The sequence below is a fragment of the Danaus plexippus genome (assembly GCF_018135715.1).
Source record: "Danaus plexippus chromosome 22 unlocalized genomic scaffold, MEX_DaPlex mxdp_33, whole genome shotgun sequence".
In the NCBI taxonomy this organism is placed as follows: domain Eukaryota; kingdom Metazoa; phylum Arthropoda; class Insecta; order Lepidoptera; family Nymphalidae; genus Danaus; species Danaus plexippus.
The window spans coordinates 735,535-758,527 of NW_026869856.1; the positions used below are offsets into that span (position 1 = coordinate 735,535).

The 22,993-nt window shown below is 28.9% G+C and overlaps 1 protein-coding gene across 7 annotated transcripts in view; it reads left to right on the plus strand.

Annotated features, from left to right (window-relative positions):
- LOC116773705 (protein madd-4) overlaps positions 1–22,993 on the plus strand; it is a 197,792-nt gene that overhangs the window by 104,653 nt on the left and 70,146 nt on the right. For 6 of the 7 annotated variants that reach the window (XM_061528818.1, XM_061528822.1, XM_061528821.1 and 3 more), the window contains exons 2-3: positions 3,361–3,390; positions 13,190–13,278. In XM_061528818.1, coding sequence (XP_061384802.1) covers positions 13,231–13,278 — 48 coding nt within the window. In that variant the 5' untranslated portion in view covers positions 3,361–3,390; positions 13,190–13,230. The remainder of the gene's footprint in view (positions 1–3,360; positions 3,391–13,189; positions 13,279–22,993) is intronic. The other variant, XM_061528819.1, reaches the window with a different exon arrangement.

Genomic DNA, 22,993 nt, shown 5'->3' on the forward strand with positions numbered 1-22,993 from the left:
GCATCTTTTGACGCTATTTAGACCCCAAGGCATGCTGGAGCCTCTTCCAGCCAGTTTCCCGGCTGGGCTTGTGGTTATGCCACCACTGCTCGGTGAGGTTAATAAGGGGTATAAAAATTTTGCTAGAGCTATCAAACTGCCAGATTGTAATCTTACAGATGTTTTAAAATAAATATAATAATTATTGTGGCATATTTTATGAGTGTATATAATCGTCAATCATCAATATCATTAATATATATACATATTATAAAACAAAGTCCATCGCCGCGACTGACTATCTGTCTGTACGCGATAAAGGGAAAATCTACTGCACCGATTATCAAACAGTTATCACCACTCGTTAGCGTGATGTCGAGGAATGTTATAGTATATAATTTGTTAAGTTTTTGTTTTTACTTGTGTGTACATTAACGATATTTGTTGAAGATGACGGGAAAACATGAGCCGTCTGAGAACTTTTAGCGAAAACGCTGCTAAAGTCTAAAGTCTTTGAGATATAACAAAATAATATATGGTGGAATTGTGTATCTTATATAAGTCTACAGAAAAGTCCGCGGTGGCTTGTCTATTCCTTAAGCAGAACATACTATATCCTTTTTACAACTTTTAAAAATTGGCATTCCTAAAGCGTTTATTGGCAAGCTATTTACATAAATATGGTATTAAGTCTTATCAAAATAAATTACTTTGTTTTCGAGCAAGCCTACATCAGTGTCTTTAAATCATTTGAATTGGGCGTACCATTACCATTTGAAAGTTATCATAATATAAGTTTAATAATTCTCAAAATTAAATAGGCCGTTCTATATTTTTCCGAAAGAGCCCGTGCGAAAGCGGGACTGGTACCTAGTTCTAAATATAATCAATATTTAACCATCCAAATATTTTTGAGCTTAAAAGCCTATTTTTAATTAAATTAAAGATCTTATTACAGAAATTTAAGACATTCATTTGTTATAACTATTTTTGGAAGTAACTTAGTGACAATGATAAAAAGTTAAATAATACGAATATTAAAATCGAATTCGTGAGATTCCATTTCCACGATATAATAACTAAAGGTTAAATATAGTTCAATTTAAGTAATGAAGTTGTTATAAATAATCGTCCATTGTTTGGTTTTAACGATTCAATTTGATGGTAAAGTTATACAATGGCTTCACGACGTGACCTCAAGGTCGTGATATTCACCTATGCAATCATCTGTACACTTTCAACGAAATTTGATACCAAATATTAAAATGCTCAGTCATTTTTAATCTCATTAACAGCTTTTTAATATATTCAAAAGTTTCGGTTTGGATGAATTGTGTAATTATAAAGTGACTGACTCTATTCTGGGACACTAATATGAAACAAATATTTTTTGTTTCTTTTCTTTTGCAATGCAAAGTATTTCCAAGTTTATGATAGGTTCAGAAACATTTTCTTTCTCTTTCGTCGCTTATACGAATACTGTAATTGTAACTTAATTCTTGTCCTCTGCGAGGTTCAGAACTACTAATAGTATTACTACTGCTGGCTAGTTATCTGGAATAGGAGGTGTCCACTGGTTATAGCTAAATTCCTACTAAAACATACAAGTACATGGCCCCCCAGTTATTTTGAACTTCTAAAAAGTCCACGTTGGGTCTTCACCGAGGTTTCAAACCTGTCTATTGAGTTTTAAATACATAAGCCAATTAATCTCAAATACTCGTTATGCATAAGTATTTAATGTATCTAATGAAAAGAAGCTTCACCGCCTTTTAAGATTTAAAAGAGAAAATATCTCGAGTTATTTTAGACAGAACATAAAGAGTAAGCAGTGGCGTCTTGATGGACTGCATAATCTATAGCAAATGGCTTTGTTATTGAATTGTATGTGAAGATTCTTCAAAACTATTTTAAATAGACTTTTTGCAATCCTATTAAATTTGTATTCATGTTACGATTTTTCATCCAAAGAGGCTTTTCAAAACTTACTATTAGGGTTTCGAGTTAAATGTAAACAAAACTGTTAACGTTTGAAATGGGTTTGCGCAATCTTTTGTCTGTTACGCTGTGAATCATTGAAATACACACCCAAATTTTGTTCCGCATAGTGTAAAAGTATTGAAAAAATTGTAAATGCTATTTGATTCTAGATCTACGTATACTTTGTCTGATTATTTGACCGTTCCTAAATTTTTTTAGCATTAAACTGAATCAATGCGAATATGTCCTAAGCTTATGTCCAAAATTGAGGTCATGCATGCATGTGCGTAATATGCCGATTTCACGTGCAAAGTTGTCGTTAAGTCTGAGACTCAGTGACCCAGATACATGGCCACTTTGTACAAAGAGGTTACATAGCTATAATGGAGGAACACTTAAGATCACTCTTTCAAGGGAAGTTTTTTATAGAATTAGTTCACTAAGTTGTCGTTGACATGATTTTTTTATTTGTACCAACTTATATATTATAGAAATTTTTCTTGGCGAAATATTTATTTAATTACGTAACGTAAGTACGTCTTTGTAGCTCAAACTTTAGGCATGCTAAATTTTAAAGCAGTCAGATGAGTATTATATAAAATTACTTTTCCTTCTTTTCATTTAAGTCTTATTCTAACGTCCAAGTTATTTAAATATATTCAGGAGTTTCTGAGTTTATGTTATATATCCTATCTCAAAGATTTGCAATCACTACCAAATTCTTATAACGGACTTGTACCTGAATTTTTTCGTAAATATATTAATTCCTTATCACACGTAAATATGAGGAAGTAATAACAATGACAGAAAATCATAATACAAAATGTTTACCAAAAAAGGAAGTAATTACTTTCGCATATGTCATTTTTTATTTTTTTTACGATAGCTATTTCTATGACGAAAAAAATAATATGAAATAAATAATGAACTTTATGATTGATGAGAGCCAAAACCGGGTGCAATTTCTTTTTATATGTACACATACATAGGCTGAAGCGGGAAATGTTGAACAATAAGTCGTTACAACCCTTACTTGTTTACTAAATGTTTGTTTCAATTTAAACAGGATATTAAATGTAATAAAAGAGCATCACAAATGAATCATTATTGTCACAATTTAATATTATAAAATTAATACAATTTGTTCGATGTTTTTCTTTCATTCATTCATCGTATACATTCGGAAGTACACTCTGGTAACGTAATTTTTTAAATAAGCCTATGAACTAGCCCAGGTTATGTTTATGACCTGGGATATAAAATGCGACGTCACGCGCTCACTTCAGGCCGGAGCCCTAATATTCAGTACCTGTTTGCCAGTCACGATCCCATCATAAAGATACCTTACAATTTTACATATTCAGTAAATAATTATGTTATAAGCACATTTAATTGTTTCAGATTTTCCGCTGCTCCAACAACACTTTCAAGGTAATGTTTTTCAAATTCAGCATTTTAGCGACCGAATACAAATAACAAAATAGTTTTTTTTATTAAATTGCGAACTTGGTGTTAGGAATTATTATAAATTTCTAAAGTAAAATCTGTCGGTATACGATGTGTGAGGGAACTTGTCATAATTCTTCATATTCTTCTCTTTTGTTGTATTTTCTTTTTTTCTAATTACATTAATCCAGTATCAAAACATATCATGTGACTCCATAGCCATAATTGTTGGTAAACTGGGCTCCTTTTACAATAATATCGATGTAATCATCTCAAGTAGGAATTATTAAATTTTTCTCTGAGTAATTCATCATAAATTTATGATATAAATATTAAAGCTTAAATAACAATACTGTCCTGTTTTCATTAAAACGTCTGAAAAAATTTGGATCGTGTGGAGAATATAATAATATAAATAATTATAACTTGGAATACTGTAGTTGCGTATCTAAATCAAGCGGATAGTGTTGTTTATATGAAGCTGTATATTAAGCCATTGCTTGTAACATCAAGCTGTAAAATCACATAGCTCATTAAATGTATCAATCAACGTTCGACGGCAGATGGTGCTGTCTGGCTTCGATCCAGAATATAATCTATGGTTTGCATATTTTTGATTCATTTAAACGCTGTTTTACGCATATATGCATATTTTATATGTGACAAATATTTAATATACAATTGTTATAGTGATACACATAGAGTATGGCCAAAGTTATACAATTTTTTAAGTTTTCAAATCTGTAAGTATACTAGAAAAAAAAAAATATTATTAGAAATTTTCTTACCCCATAAGCTAAAATAAAAAAAATGAATTGTAATAAATCTTCATGATTTTTTTTTGCAAATTTCTACGAACAAACAGTCACATACATATTTTATAACTAATACAATGTATGTCAAGGTCAATTTATTATATTGTGAAATTGTCTGTATTGTGATGAAAACTTGATATTGTGGATTTTTTCTTCTTATTATAATTCCAAAGTTTCCAAACTCAAATCTAACTTCATGACGAACAACATATGTCACCAAGAAAGTTATTTATGTTTTGGGTTTCATATTTTGCTTTTTCATACATTTTAAATAAGTAATAAAAGTACACGTAACATATATAAACATTGCTTTTTTTGTAGTTATTCAATTTTTTCCATCTTATTGCTAAGGCTTTCACAATAAGTTGAATATTTTAAACACAACATGGATGTTACTTCATTAAAAAATATATACATATATATTTCTTTATGTCTTCGAAAAGGTCGTATACATATAGATATAATTGCAAACAAAAAAAAACAATAACAATGAAGGTAAATTATATTATATTAATCAATAAGAAAGTATAGTAAATTGAAGGAAGAACAGCGTTTTTTATGGCGTCTAACACATGACAAAATAAGTCAATAGTCTTAACATGCTTCAAAGCGGCGTTAGCAGGAAAAGTGTAGAATAATTTTGGTAAAAGGCTATATAAATTGGGGTGCTTAAAGCGGGGTTGTTAACACTTAAGAGGGTCCTACAGGCTACAAATAATCCTTATTCGGAACAACTCGGGTGACAGAAACAAGGATGAATTAAAAGTTTATATTAGTTAAGTGTTAGCAGTTACAGTCTTATTTCTTATGTATAAGTAATGTAATTGATATCAAATAAAATGAGATATAACAAGGAAAAAGCTATAAAAATTTGGAAAACAAATAAATAAAGATGTTATTTAACATTTGAAGTTCATATTTTATTAATTAACACACCTACCTTCCAGGCGGTTGGTGACGTCATGACGGCGTTTATGACGTCATATTACTTAGCCTTCATAACAGCATTACGGACTAAATTAACCGGTACGGCCATTAGGTTAAGCGATAATTTTATAAAGTGATTCAGGTTGAATTTTCTGAGCGAATGCATTTAATTACTTAAGAGATGGTTTATAAAAAATATGAATAAATTTTAAATGAACATAATATTAGATCTAATAGAGGACCCATCGGGTTCTGTATAAGTTTTATAAAGTTTCTCTAACTAGTACAAAGCATTCAACGGATCCCGGAAAATCTCTTCAAGTATTGGAAATTCAAGGATATCAACATATTCAGGTGGTGGTTCTGAGAATTTTTAAATATATTTTTTTTAAGAAAATATTACGAAATCTAATCTCTTGATATACTAAATGATTGAAACTGAAACACTTTGCCTTAAATTCAAAATCAATAATACATTTTATCAATTTATAACACTTAATATTCCTCACACTATCTCCGTCTCCATTGAATGGCTGTGAACACTTAAAGGCCCTAGTATAATCATTTCTTCTTTTTCTTTACATTTCTTCTAGATATACATCTACAGATAGTTTAACATTTAATCCTGCGTGCTATATCCTAGTTTATCATCAAATAACAAGAAAAATATCGCTACATTATCTTACACTTTCCTTAATTTTGGTACATAACTTGAATGGAAGATAATATTTTCAACTTTCATAAAACTTAGAATATAGAAGGAAAAAGTTTAATACGTCCAACACTTTTTACGTTTTATATCTTTGTAAATAATTTTTTTATCATATACATATGCTCTCAAAACTAGGCTGTGAGTCATTCTGTATACACAGTGGAAGCCTATTACCGTATTCTTTTTGTAGCAATCACAGAATAATACATGAATGACGAAGGAAGGATCGCATTTATAAACCAAAACAATTCAGATTTAGTCGCTAAAGTATAGAACTTTCGTAAACGATCACGCGAAAACGTCACGCTATCAGAACACTACTGTTTGACATCAGGTTTTCCTTCCAAAATATATGTAGATTATAAAAAAAAATATATATATTTTTTTACATTAAATTTTTATATTCCATAAGGTTTGTCAGACGTTTAAAATTATAAAAGTATGAGAATTTTACTTTCTATTTTTTATATATGTAAACTTAGTTAAAAGAATTTTAATAACGGACACACTTTAAGTTTCATAGTTTCCATGTACACACAATATCACATATAACGTGCCAGTGCTGTTCTCATATTATAAATATTTTGTACGCTGAAATTTCATTTTAAAATTTCAATTAAGAGGTCCATTTTAATATAAATGCAATTTTCCCTTGAATGAAAATTATTTCGAATACTTTATATATTTGAAAGAATAAATATATATAAACGTTCAATGAAAGCCTTAATATTATTTTTTGTATTATATATTTTAATTTTGACGTTAAAGGCTTAACCTTACTCACCTTAGTTAAATTATACTAAAAATTATCTGACTTTAGGAAGATTAAACTGAAAACAATATGCTTGTGCGTGGAGACAGATATGTATATATATATATATATATATATATATATATTGTAAGTAAAACTGTTGGATAACTTTAGTTAATATATGATAATGAGCTTGACACTGGATCCTAAAATAATATCGCTATAAGTGTATTGTTGCCATTTTACTGATAAAAAAGTTTGCTTTTATTGTGTGCTTTATCTTTGAAATCTTTTATCACACCATTTATTGTGTCAATATCCTAATCAGTACAGAAAATAAATCAGTAAAAGCTTTACAGATAGCGTATCAGTGTTTATATGACACTGATGAGGAGGGCTTACTTGTTTTTTTTTTGAGTAGTTTTCGCCTTTGCTTTCATTCGTATTCGTATTCGTACGTATTCGTATAGATTTCAAAAGTGTTTTCATTGGATAACTTTAGATATGCATATAAAATAGGATTTCATTATCAACACACATTGCCATTAATTATTTGTGTAACTAGAATTTTTTCGCAATATCGTCGAGATTTGTTAAAAAAATAAACGAAAGTTTGGGATAAATCAAAACCATTTTTTATTCAAATCTATCAGATATATTATTATGGCTTTTTATTTTAACTATTTATATATTTCGAAATGACCTGGTAACAGTCATCCACAAAAACAGATTATGTATGTAATATGTCTGTTTCCATAATGAAAATGATAACAAAAATCCTTATCAATCCAAATCAGAAACACGTTCATAAAACTACATAAGGTCACTTAAACATACAAATACACACACAGGCGCAAAGAAAGAGGGAAGCGAAAAAGAAAGAGAAAGATAGTATGAAAAATAAGTATAGTTTTTGTCCTAATGTGTTATTTACAATCGAATTTTATGAAATAAAATTTTCTTCCACATAATGTAGACAAAATAATATTATCATAAACTCTCAATACAAAATCAGTTCCGTTTGAAACTAGAAGTAAAAGCCGTAAAATAACATTTAACGATATTATAACAAGCAAGTAGAATCATTAGACTATACCATAACGAGAGAACTATCGTTAAAACAAACGCTCATAGATTTACGGTAACTGTTCCAGGTTCATATAAAAGTTAACATAGACTTACATTAACAAACTAAATGTTTCAAGCAATGACCAAAATTTTCAAGTTTTTTTTAATGAGAACTAAGGTTCCGAGACGATATGATAATTTTTTGCAACATTTTCCATGTAACTTCATTTAACTAATGACTACCCTCAAAAACTTAATCGACCTATAACAACCATATTTTTGTTCTAAGAAGAGTGGATATACGAAACATATATATTTAACAGACTTAAGTTAACAGGTTTTTTGTTTTAATATTGTCCTGAGTTTAAAATGTATTTAAAAATCCTGTTCTGTTAATCTAATAAAACAAAACAAAATCCGCGAAGCTAAATACGGGACGGGTATTAAAAAAAAATCAAAGAGGCCAACTAATTGAATTGAAGTCAGGAACTCTTTGAAATAACGAACGAAATAATTAAATGGGGAAAAAAGCATAAACTTTTATATTAACAACGAAGCCAATATCGATTTGTAGAGGATTTTCCGCATTGATTGGAAATGCGCCTATAGAAGAGTGACTTATATTTTGCACGTATTTAGGTATTGTATCGAAAAACACGTAGCTTTTTAATTATAAATTATTATATTTAGATTTATACTGCTGGTAATCAAACGGCGTTAGACATCAATCCATTTAAGCACATAAATGATATACCCTAAGGTGGACATTCGTTTGAGACACAACTTGACATAAACATGAATATTTGAAAACAAACTGGCAAGAAGCACTACAAACAAATAAAATTTATTTGATAAATTCCGTTTTCTGAATTTCAAAACGTCTATACTTCGAGTTCTGTTCCAGACATTAATTCTGGGAACACCATTTATCACCTAAAATTCATTAGCCCAATTACTTATTTACTGAGAAAGATTCCTTTTATGATAAGATCGAATGTTACGATAATTGAATCTCGATTACATTGTTCTATTTTCTTATTTCATCTTTAATCTACTTCGTTCATTTATTTTCATCTGTTTTGTTATTTTCCTTTTAACATTGATGGATATATTCTGAATAATAAATCAAGTTGTTTGTATTGAAACGTTCGTCATTTTGTTTGGTAATAATTAATAGGCCGAGTGAGAAAAATATAACATATTTATGAGGCTATGACTTTGACACTGATGGATAGATTAAAGAGTTATTTGGAGGTATATTTAACTATAACTTTCTTCTAGTTTATAGTATATAAAATAAACTATTATTATTACATATGAATCTGGAGTTTGCTGTTCGAGCCCCTTTGATCTTCGAACGTCATATTTAGCTGAAGTTTAGTTGGGAATTGCAAAATCATGTATTTCAAATACAGGCTTGGTGTATGTAAACAAATTTATATTTTGATTAATATTTTGGATATAGTCTTAGAGATATTACTTTAAAAATTAAAGATAGCTTTGTCATGATATGTCGTATTCCTGGGTTTCGAAAACGTTAATCACGATGTTTTATTCAGGATAGTCCGGGATATCATGTCCCAAAAATCGATTTTGACAGATTAAAGCACGTACATATGCATGGCTGGCAAAAGACAAACATGATGGACGGTAAGTTAGTCTTTAAAGATTTAAGACTCGAAGTAATCTTTGTTTAGCCTATTTGTATGTTACATAAAAATTATAGGTGCTTAGTTCGAGTTTTCCATAATTTTATCAGAATATATATATATATATATAAATATGAATTCAAACATCAAAAAGAGTATTTTTGTATCCGTCAGTAAATAAACATTTTTTGATATCGATAGCCGAGCACTTTTTTTAAAACATTTGTAATATTTATTTAGCTTTACAATATAAAAATGGTTTTCATTATATTTCCTATTTCATAAAAATAAAATAAAATGTGATCTTCGTATCAAGCAGTAATATATTGAAATTAAAACTATATTTTACATTTAACATCTGTAACATACAAATGCGGAGGAGATGTTTTTATCAAATTTCAATATATGTATATGTGAACACTATTGTAATAATAATAATAATAATACATAGAACCTTTTTTGTCTCGATTCTTTGGAAGCTTCTTCTTTGAAAGAGATGAAAACTACATGATTTTCAAGTGAGGTTAGGTTTAACAGAAAAAATGTAATTATAATTTTACGTTTATATTAATAACCTAGGGAGTCCTGGAAGTAGAGATGTAGGCTAATTAGTCAAGACATCTGAGAATCAGAGCAGTGCTCATTATCCTCAAACCAACTTTTATATTTAACGCCATTACAACGAACTAATTGTAACATGTGCCAGTTTAAACATTATTACAAGAAGTATGACGTAATCATATTTTTCATATGTTAATCATTTTATCTGTATAGCTGCTTCTTATAGGGATTTTCATTCATAGAAAAAACTTCAAATATGTTAATTTACGTATTCCCAACGTGGATGAAATAAAGATAGGACTTGTTTGTAACTGTACTTTGTTTTAGAAACAATTCCATCATTTTTTTTTGATAGCTAGATACTGCATGGTTTCCAGTTTTGTTTGTTCAACTTCATTGACTTCAATAAATATTTAAAGCTCTGACTAGTAGAATATTAGTATTTGTATTTTTTCAGTCTTTAACTCGAAATCTTGCGTAAGATATATTCTTTTTAAAACTGTAATAAGCGTAGACGATCAAATGACCCGATTGATATTACGTGTAAACCGTGTCTTCCTAAAATCCTAAACTAGACTCCGTGTTTTTCTTAGGTTTATATCTTAAATAAGATAAATTTTATAATATTATGCTGAAAGAAATAATTGCGGTTTTATAATGAAAAGTATTTAGATGCAGATCCTAATGTTTTTGGTATTCTCCATTGTTAAAATGCTTAAATACATATAACTCATTTAATGTAATTAGCAAACTACATAGTAGTTCCCAGTATAATATATTTATATATAAAATAAATAAAATTCATGACTCTTAAAAACCGTTTAGTTTAAAAAGTATTTTTTATAACGGCTTCTTTTATATATTAAGTGTGAAGGCAATTTCAACTGTCCCCTATTTGCAACATAAAAGAAGCGAAGGCTTTAAGTCTGCTTTGAAACTAAGGTAACAAGAACCTGCAAAGGCTATAAAGAGCTCGAGGATAATTATAAAAATTTTATCAGACTTGAGATTAGCTGTATTATGTATGTATGTTTGTGTGTACTATAATTATTAGCTAACGTTTGTATCGATTTTTTTGCTACATTAATACTTTTTTATATTATAAATATTTTTGTTAGCAGGCACGCAATTATCTGTATGCGGACTTAGCTTATGGCTTATATAATACAAATTCCTTTTCTAAAACCGCATTACTTTAACATAGAATAGGTATTTATAATAAAAATACCTTCCTTCATGCCGTGTATTTATGCGGAAAGCTAATATTTAAGCGCAATCTATCATGGAACTTCGGCTCGCAATATTTCACCGAAGCAAATACCCGAATTCGTTACATTGTCGGGAACTTTTTATTATACAGCCTATACACGGTATTTCAATTTGTATTCTTTATAATATAATATCAGTAGAAATAGATTTGCCATTTCCTAAAGTACTGTACAAACAAAAACAGAGGTAACTCTATATTATGGAAGGAATAATATGTAATTTGATACAATTGTACATATGTTAATAAATAAGAATAAAAATATTTTTTTGCAATTCGTATGTTGCAGTTTAACATGTTTTTCAATAAAAGTATTGTACAAACAAAATAGTAGGTATATTTCTCATGACCTTACTGAGTTATTTCTGGAAACCGATACCATAAATTTATTTGCTTTGTTAATAAAACATTCATATAAACAGCTTTATGGCAGATCGTTGAAATGTATTAATCCTGCATCTGTGGTCCATTAGACCGGCTCGCGTGTCACTAGGGTCTAGCGGACCGTGTCGGAACCGGTCCGAACGTGCTATGACGATAAACCCTGAATGCTGTCATCCCCTTTTTTGATATTTAAAATTTATTTGAATAAACAAACGCAATTTTTCATAAATTTTTATAACTTTCATCGACTATTCATATTATTGTCACGTATTTCCGTGATTTACTTAGCAGGATATAAGATAACTATTTGATGTGATCTTGAAATCGCATTTATTATTTGAATTGGTAAATATTAATGTACCGAAAAAATAGATTTATTATTATGTTTTGGTTTTGAAATTATTTAGATTTTAGTAAAATAATCTATTTTTTAGTTTAAAGATTCAATTTCAACCACTATTGAAGAGTATTAAATTGTGACGCTGGCATTGGCGAAGAGTTTTTGTAGGTCCCTTGCATAAATATTATAGGAATAAATGAAACTAATATTATTCGGATTACTACACGTATATTATTATTTAAAAAAAATACATAACCCCGAAGTTTCGGTTACTTTACAGCAACCGTGATCACGGGTAGACGAGATTGACGAGATGGGACATCTCGTCTGCGTCTTGATTTAAATGAATACTGGCGAAAGTCTTACATCTCATCATGATTATAGAAATAAATTTTATTACATTAGAGATAAGCAAAATATATAAACGAAACTTTACCCTTATATCTCGATTTAGATATTTTTTCGATGCCTGAATATGTTGTTATATTATTCACATAATATTATATTAAACAACAAGAATTCAGCTTTTAGGATTGTAAAAACTGTCACACATGTCCATCCCATATAATATTTTTAGTCCTAAATTGTCAGACATTTTTGACTTAAAGTCACAGTTTAAAAACAAATAGGCCATAGTTTAATATAAAGCTGTAACATTGGGAATATTTTTAGGATTGTGTACAATAAAACAGGAGCATATGTCAACCGTGATAAACGTTTGTTTTGAAATGTGGGGCTCTGTGCTGATGTTTTTGGAGAATAAATCGTTGGCGAGTTGCATCTGTTTTTTGATTTTGGAATTTCTGAAAGTGAATCCCCGTTACTTAGCTATTTTTGATGACTAAAGTATTCATTTTCTTATTTGTTTAAACATTTAAAAGCTGAAATACAAACAAATATATATATGTTTCTTTGGTATACATTTAGTAGCAAGACCCACCAATTTTATGAGTAAATATAATATAATTTGCGGCGTATAGATGTCTACTATAATATTAAAAGTAAACCCTAGTTCAGGAGCCCGTTTCGAGAATAGAAACCAAATCGTTGAACTTAAATTTATTTTGAGAACACTCAAAATATGTGAGCATTCAATATAAAATTATAGTTAATGATATTAAGGCTCTCGCCAGTATACATTTAAATAAAATAACGTTTTTCGGTTATACTTCGCGTATTTTAAATCATCTCATCTACCCGTGACCACGATTGCTAGAATATAATGGAAAGGTCGGTCAAACAGACTGATAAAATATAAGAATTGAATAATAATATAATTTATTTTAAGTGTAAAATATTTTTTGTTTCAGAATGCCGTAAAGTAATATGACTTCAGCGACACCTTGACACCATGGCGACGCGGGCTCTGTTACTGCTTTCAGTTCTCTTGGCAGCCGCTGTAAGTCACATTTATATTTATATATATGCAACATAATATATTTGCTACGACAAAATAAATCTGTGTTTCTGGTAAATCTACGACAGCTAAACAAAGATCATCTAGATCACGGATCGAATGTGACTTCCAATATGATGGACCGACGGACCCGGCACCCGCACGGTGAATCCATTGAATGCTGAGAGGTTTCGTCTCACAAAACAGTATTAAACATGCATACTTAATTCCTAAAACCGGAACTGTATTCACAGATTTAATAAGACAAGGCTATAGTATAAACTGATTTATTTTGGTAATCGGAAAAGATTATCTATGTTACTCTCAGAATTTAAAATCAAATGAAAAAATATACTATGCCAATGTTAAATAATAATAAGAAGACTTTATTTCAAGCATTCGAACTGAGTGTTTTTTTAAGTTTTTATCTTTTTGAAGACGTTTCAATTATTGAAGATAGTAAAATTATATTTCATACTTTTTATGTACCTATAAGTATTACTATAATTCTTAATCGTGGGTTTGCTTGCGCTGCAAATAACATATATCAGCTCTATGGTAGTCATTCCTTTTTTTTGACGACAAACAATCAGTTTTCCTTGGATTAGTTCGCTTTGAAATTTAAGAATATGATTAATTTGTTTGGATATGAGTGATCGCTTGAAATTTAGAAATATTTAAAAAACAGGTTTAAGAGTAAGAAAACAATCTAAACGGTTTATTGAGATACACAGTTACATTATTTACAACAATATACACGTTTATTTCACACGAATTCGAGAAATCTGATTGTAAGTGTATTCAGTAATAATCTTTAGAGACACACAAAACGTATAGATAACACTGTAACATAGAAGTAATCTAGATTTCATATATTTCGGGAGACAAACACACGGTCCAATCTAGAAACTTCTCATTTTTCATCCGAACTGAAAAAGATCAAAGAAGAAATGGAAAAATTCAAATTCACGTCAAATAGATTTATCCACGTTTTCAGATTTCGGGTAGATTTCAGTGATATATTTTGAGGGTTGTTTAACTGGAAATGCATCTAAGAATAATAATATCAAACAATCCATTAAGTGTGTTTAATTTAAAATGCACCAAAGATCTGTTATTTACTCTTTACCTTATAATCAATATTTAATTTATGTTATTTGAAAGAATTTTTGTCAGTTAAATAACTTTGTATTATTGTATTAAATAATTACTGAATAATATGATTTGTCTTATAATTCCATTAAGGATTATTGTGTTAAGAATTTTGAGACAAGAATTTATTTGATAAAATTCGATGCAAGATTAGTTCAGGATAGATTGAAGGTTCATTGATTCATTATAGATTTTTTAATGCCAGAATTATATGTGGTTGTAAGACTTAGAAATTTTTGCAAAACATTTTTTTATTTAATATTCGATAAGTCGATTGAAATTTCTATTACAATTGAATTTCCTTTAAAACAACTTAAGTATCTAACATCTACAGACAATTCCGAATTCTGTAATAAGGTTAAGCGGTACTCAATCAGTTTGATAGGATTGATGAACTTAAAAAAGCTACCAGAAATTTGAGCACTTACTACTTCTAAAAATATAGATATTTAATTTTAAGTTTGTTTAGGTTTTATAACAGAATATGGTAAAAGTTTAAGATAAAAATAAAATAAGCATCGGCTATAATAATATGAAAATAAAGTTATTTCTAAAATGTTTATGAAATATAAATTTTGATATATTATTTTTCGTCTATAGCAATATTAGATTGCTCTATTAAAATACAACTTTTGAACAGTAGTTCGTGTTCCCAAGTTTTATTATTGGATAAAATTGGTTCAAATTATTCGAAATGTTTATATTGCGAAGGTGGAATAGGGGCGTGTTTGTTTTGCTAACGTTATGTGAATGGTGCCAATAGGAAGAGAAGGCCAATCGAAATCTGAGCTCCTGATCCTGACAGAAGTATCTTATTAATATTCTACTTTTCAATTACTTTTGCAATGTACAGAGCAAAAATTAATATTAAATACGGAATTACTTAGCGTTTTTACTTTATAATTTTTAGTTTGTCAGAATCAGAAAAAAAATTCTTCATTTTAAAATACTCCCATTCAATTACCGATTTGTTTCGAGTCGTTTAAAAGCTAGAGTGCTCGTACAATATATTTTTTTAAAGTGATATTAAAATACTAAATATATTTCATAGCGTTCCTTAATTCTAATTGTAATTAAGTGATGTCGTATTAAAAATATCAAATGTCAGTAAAATTTCTTTTTAATTTACCAAAATTAAAATAAAAAGTATCAAACTTGATTTTCCCGCTATTATCTTCTTAGAATCAGTGTTTGAATTGTGTGCTATGCTAATATATGTCAAAGATATAGATAAAGATATGTCAAAGACAATTTAAATTAATCTTTTTAAGACATTATTAAAATTGATCTGTCATTTATTTTAGCCACAAAATAATAATTAAATATGAATGTTATTTTTATGTTTTCAAATGTTCTAATCACTAGCTCTTATGAAATTAAACAGATTTTTTTCTCAACACAAATACGTTTCGTACGTTGCTTGTTTTATGATTATTGTTAATAAATGAATAAAATTCTTAAGTTACATTTATTTTGAATAATTCATTTATTTTTCATATGAATTTCCACAGAATGTGGAGTTATCACGTACGATATGTAACTTTTTGGGAATTAAATATATTATTATAAATTTCTGATTAATTATCTTAATAATGATAATCTAGGGATATATTGAAGTCTTTTATCGGCAAGACGAGAATGCTAAATATAAGATCCATGCAATGAGTTTAGAGATGCAGAACGAGTCGTTACACATAGGAGATTTTTGCATCCCATTGACACTGCGCTCTAAATGACTCTTCCAGGTCAGAGTAATTTAGTAAAATGGGGTAAAGGCATCGAAAAAAGTTGCTATATCTATGGAGGTTAAAACTGCTAAGCATTTGTTGGTGCGATGTAGGTTATTCCTGGATAGCGTTCAATACTCGCGTCGTCACGATAGGTTTCTGGAAATCGTACGTGAAGCTCTTAGTCTTTCGGTAGCCAGAGCGCAAAGGGAAATAAACACAAACGAGCGAACAGTAGGTTTTGTAAGAGAAGGCAATAGGGCTACAAAATCAAACGTCAAACTTTACTCTAACCTTAAAGCGGCTTCCGATTAAACCGTAATGATGGATACGTATGATAATCAATACAAAATCCCAGAGGATATTTTAAAGCGCTTTGTGATAACAGAGCTTGCGGTTCCTCGGAAAACCAACATCCCCAAAGACCTTGACATCAAGGTCAATAAATATTACGAGCTCACCAATGAACTTATTAGAAATAGGTTCGTCGTGGATTTGTACGCGGTGGAAGTAGGAGCGAGAGATATAAAGGCTAAATCTCTCTGCAACCTACCAAAAGACTTGGGACTGTCCAGAATTAATTCTTGGAACGTACTTCGAAGGCAGCTGTAGTAGGTCCTTTTCAAATTTGGTTAGGTAAAGAGAGGAGCTTGGACAGTGGAGGTGAGCGTTTAACGCGCCTTAGATAGGGACCACATAATCCTACACCTGGGTCGCAAGTCCCAGGCACTGTTGAAGCTCCTCTCCCTGCAACACGATTTACCCGGCACCCGTACGGTGAATCCATTGAATGCTAAGAGGTAAATCTTTAACTATACATTTGGAACAAGTATGAGTTGTCACACTACAAACAAAACGTTTCACGTTTCTTATTCAATAATCTACTATAATACTATAACGTTTGAAGATCTATAAATGAAAGACTGTTAACGCTCCCTGTATAGTGTGACGATTCAAAGTCGTGGTAAGGATACAGTATATAAAATTGATAACTCCGATATTTATAACCTACATTTGCTTTATCTTGAAGGATAACAAATCTGTACATTTATCCATACAGCAATCGTTGGGGTTAACAATAACTTTATTAGTACTCGTACCGTCACTAGTATCACTATAACTGTACTAAATACATTTATATATATCATTTCAGTAAAAAGCATTTGTACCATTCATTACTTCTTCAGACTTTGTACTTCATTTAAGTTATGAATTCGTTTCAATTATACGAGTTTCGATCAAACTTTCTTCTTATAAATTAACATTTCTTTTTCTTTCGTTTTTCTTGAAATAATAACTGCTTTTATTGTATTATTTAATGTGAAATTTCAAATTAAAATCGTATAAATCTGCAGTAAATTAAAATCTTTAAAATTTTGGTTATCTAAAATGCTTTCCAACTTGACATATCTTCATGAAATTATGATGTATGGAAATATGTTTTATAGTTATATGTACGGGTTAAATAATAAAATATATTATTATATATAAAAATGCATAAATTTGAAACTCAGATAATGATCTTATTATTAAAAATTTCAATGCATAATAAACTTAACAAACGTATCCACGAATATTTTACATTTATATTAATTATAAAGCCCATGTTAATAAAAAGACTGCCTCATTTCATTGCGTTTGTAAACGATTTTAAATTCATTAAAATATTTTTTTACTGAATCTTTTGTAAGGACAAACTGGTAGAAAAACAAAAAATATTTATCTATTATTTCTTACACGTATTGTTTGTATGTCATATGATAAATTATGATTATCAAGTTTACATAAAACATAAATAAGCAACACATTATGATCATTACATATATTTAATTATAACTTTAAATTAAAAAAACAATATCCAATAAAATAATTCTACAAAAAAAATTCAGGTGGTTGAAACGAAAGTCATTCCGAGTTTCAGCGTTGAAACTTCTTCCTGTTTTAATTCAAAGTGCTAAAGTTACATTGAATGTTCCCTAATGAGATGTTACGATTATCAGGAAACTAGTTCTGGTGTAGTTTATATAAAAATATATTTTTATGTTCATACAAAACATGTAATTTTCTTATCTAAAATTTTATACACATTTCGTAAACATTTTAAAGAGTGTTTGTTTCTGGCTTATTTACGTTGAAAAGCTAAATGGTTTTCTTTAAAAGTATCTTCAACATACGAAAACTATAAATTTATTGAATCTATACAATTTTTATGAAATCATAGTTAAACTAAATACGAGTGAAATATATACAGTTATTTCCCTACATACTCCGTTCTTGCCCAAAAATTTTACTCTTTCAATATATATATTTTTTTATATTGAAAGAGTAAAATACTTAGCAATTAAAAAAATTCTGAAGCTGTTCCACTCAAACACGTCAGATACAGGCTATATTAAATAATCAAAATGCAAACACGATCTAACAATAGTAATCTTTTAAAATAAATAAATTTCTAAACTCATTAGGTCATCATCAAAATAAGACCAGTTAAGTTACGGATATTAACAACATTTGCAATAGTCATTTGTATCATTTTTAGTACATAGAGTCCTACATATAATAAGTCATGACTAGAAACACATTATTTCTGAGCACATGGAGAGTTACATAAAAATTCATCACGTACTAAATTCAGAGCAAACAGAGTTCTGAATATATTATAATATAATAATAAATAATTCTATAACCTATAGATTGATGTTAAGATAGACAAAACATGGAAGTGTAAATGGAAATATTGTCATTCAAATCTTTAAGAACAAAAGCTGTATATTAAAAAAATATCAATACAAGCTGACTCTTAGTAATGGAAAATAAAGGTTTAATTGAAATATTTTTCATTTCATTTATTCCTATGATTCACTCTTAATTTTTTTTAATATTAAATCCTAGTAAGAAATGTACAATACAAAATTCTCTTTCATGTTATTATAAAGTAAGTTGTTTATTTTGAATTGGAATTTGAACAATAAAATTAAAATGTACATACGTATGTATAGGTTTCTTTCCAATCCATAAATAATTATAGGACAAAAAGATATTTGCAGTATTTTATGTACGTATAGTTTTTTTTTTGCGTACGTTTGGTTAATGATGTAATAATAAGTTGGTAAAATAGATTTTTTCTGTTCTTTATCAATATTCTCCCTAATTGCGAGCAATAATTGTATAAATTGTCTTAGGCATTACCAATTTATCGATATGTCAAGTTAATCCCGAAACGTCTGTTTGTTCTTCCAACTAATATCCGCACCTTACTATGTCGATAACTTCAGTCATGGCGTTTCCTTTGAGACGTCTTGCTTCTGACGGCCGAATGAAATAGGCCTTTGATCAAAATATTGCTTTTAATTACAGACCCAATTGTCAATCAAGCAAGACTTCTGTTACGGCGTTATCGACGTTTGTTAAAATAATATTCTTTGTGAAGTTTCCCTTTGTATCAACATAACATTAATTAAAAACTGTATCCTGGAAAATATTTCCAATTATATAATTTAATTTCAATCATTAATATTGAAATATTGAAATATCACAAATTAACAGTCGTGGTGTCGAGTATTTTAATTATTGATATTCTGGCACTTGATCGCAACGGTGACTTTTAAACCCGAATGTGATAATTTAAATCGGGTTTAAAGTGTGAATATAATTTAAAAGGCGTTTTATTTACTACATTGATTTTTAATACGCTATACACATATGCATACAGGTGATGCAGTAGGTTAAGAATCGACAATAACTATATGTATGAATATATATATACATATACATTATATAGAACCGATAATATATAATACAAGATAATACAAAAATATAAGAATACATAAAACCAGCAATGGAATTTCTAATTGTGAATATAAAGTTCGAAATACAAGTTTCCATAAAATGTCACTTTACCATAAAGTTATTAATTAACTATGTAACAGCTAACACGTTTAGCTTTAGTTAAAAGTTTAAAAATGGTTAAACTATGATTTCCATTAAAAGTTTCAATTTATTGCTTGATGTTGAAAAATTTTTCAACATTTCACGACATGGCAATAAGCGATAGCTGAGATGAGAAGAGGAATAATATTTGTAGGGAAAAATTTAAAAGTCAATTAGTATATAATTGAAGTAATATTATTTATAACTACTAAATCTTAATAATTGGCATAATTTTATATTAAGAATAAATTGATTGACCGTTAGTATGACATGTGTCATGTGTCATGTGTCATATGTCATCTGTCATGTAACATATCATATATACCTTAAAATTAATGCAATTCAATTTTAACAACCACATATTTAAAAAAAACACTTGATAATTTCCAACAACATCATAAAAAAACCATTGAATCCATTTTGGTGCGTTATATAATTTTCATAGCCACAAATCGTATTGGATGTAAGCGTTATAATACTTAGCGTTATGTTCATAGTAGATTGGTCTGTCGATGTATTATTTACGCAGGACGTTATTTATAGCGGACAGAGGATATTGGTATGTCCAGGGAATAGCCCTCAGCTCATCATAATACGCTGTAAACGACTTCGAACGGTTTTATTCGAGGGTGATGATAACATTACGGAAAATTGTCGTGATGTATCTCTCCGTTTTTTGTGTTGTTTATGACGAGTGTATATCAACAAAATTTATAAATATTTGACTTTATACTATAGTGGTAGATTCTGACGTTGATATCATAGAGCGGAATAAGTCTACATTCAACAAACTTAATTCATTACATATCGCTTTTAAAGGAAATGCAGTTTTTGTTTCTGAGAATATTTTTTTCTTTTACTTGTTTATTTTTTATAAAAGTCTTCCATTCATCACCAATAAATCTTCTTCAATTAAGTAGTCTTGAACGAGTTGCAAGTTTTTTACTGCTGTACAGTATCATGAAGACTTACTCCGTTTGTAAAACTTTGCACTCGACTTGGGATTTAACGAGGCAGCTAGAATTCGCTGGGAAAAAAACTTTGAAACTATATCCAAAGGATTAAGAAAGAGATTAAACTGATAACAAGATAATGAATGTTAAGGGTTTAAAGAGAATAGTTTCGTTAAATACTTCATTATTAATATTAAAATGACAGTTAATTTATATGACTTCATTAAAAAGCCATTAGTTTTTATATAATATATAAAGGTGATAAATGAATCTAGGTTTTATTGAACATGTGCCGTTAAAAGATAATTAATTTTCATTTATTATTTACCTTATATTCGTATACATACAAATTATATATAATTGGGGACTGTTGTAGGCTTAATTAAATGCTACATACGTTCCTACTCAAATTTTATCGCTAATACAATCTGATGTTTTATATTTTACTAATTATGTATCATTTAAGGTTAAAATCTAAGAATTAAATTAAGAGCTTGATTCTCGCAGAAAATTTATAACAGGTGTTACGCCGATTGTAAAAAATACGACATTTCAAATAATCTGTGGGAACTTAGATGTAAATTACAATGACTGAAATTTTAAACCGAATTACGAGATAATCTCCATAGTTATATGTATATATTGGAATGTTTGAAGCTAAGGCACCTAAACGTCATTTATGAATTGTCAATTAAATCGATCGTCATTGAAATAAAAAGAGAATGGCAGGATAATAAATTTTAATGCCCTTCCCATTTCGTATTAAAAACGAACTCGTTCAATTTTAATTAAAGTTTCATGGTTGTGATCACACGTGATTTGAAATGGTTAAAACATGAAATTAAATTAAGAAACTCAGATAAAATCAATGGAGATTTTATTATTATTTTCCATAAAGGTTATATTAATTTATTTATATAATCAGTTTATTTCTATTATACCGAATATGAAACTACAGTTTTTTTTTGCTGAAACAAAAAAAAAAAATAAATTATTGTAGAAATATATGTATGATAATATGATATTTCTTTTATGTTTTTAAAACATATTTTTAGAAATTGATTTTATACAGAGTTTTCGTTGTGTGGTTGTCAAATAAATTTTTCATGATCTAAGACAGAAATTTCTCAGCATTCCATGGATTCACTGTGGGGGTGGGGAGTCCATCGCGTTGCAGGGAGAGGAGCTTCAATAGTGCCTGGGACTTGCGACCTAAGTGTAGGTTTAAGGGGCTAGTACCATTCTTATTCAATGCCATCTTTAGTAAATTTAACTGTGAAAAACCTAAGCTACAACATATTGAATACCAAATTTCAAATAAATATCTTTCAGTCCAACCAATACAAGATCATTTAGTAAAACCTAAATATGTTAGGAGTATTTTTATCTTCAAAACCCGCAAATAATAACTACATATATACATCAGTATGAAACTAAACATATTTGATAGTTTACTTTGTCTTTTTGTCCCCAAACTTAATTGCTATTACTATATAACGGGTAAAGTGTATTTATTGTGTTTATAAATACTATCATCTCTAAAATTTCAAAGGTTTGCATTAAACCTTCGTTCTATTGATAGTAAATACAACCAAAACTATATCTTTACTTCAGTTTTATTTTAACAACTAACCGACTCAAATATTGTCTGATCATACAGTGTATGGACATCGGAGTTTCAACATTTTATTATTGTAGATAATACAAAGCGAGTTGTTTTCAAATTGGTGCCATTTTTCACAAAAAAAAACAACTCCATTTCTTCAAAGGTGGAATGACAGTCGAACGCTATCTCGTTAAAAATATTCAGAATATAAACACCACAACCAATATCACTATGCTATTTATACAACAATATGTTGTAACATAAAAATACGTAGGATCCGTAAATTTTTTCACAATCTCCAACATGATGATGTTTTTGCCAAGCAAAACGTATTACGAGAAGGCTCGCAT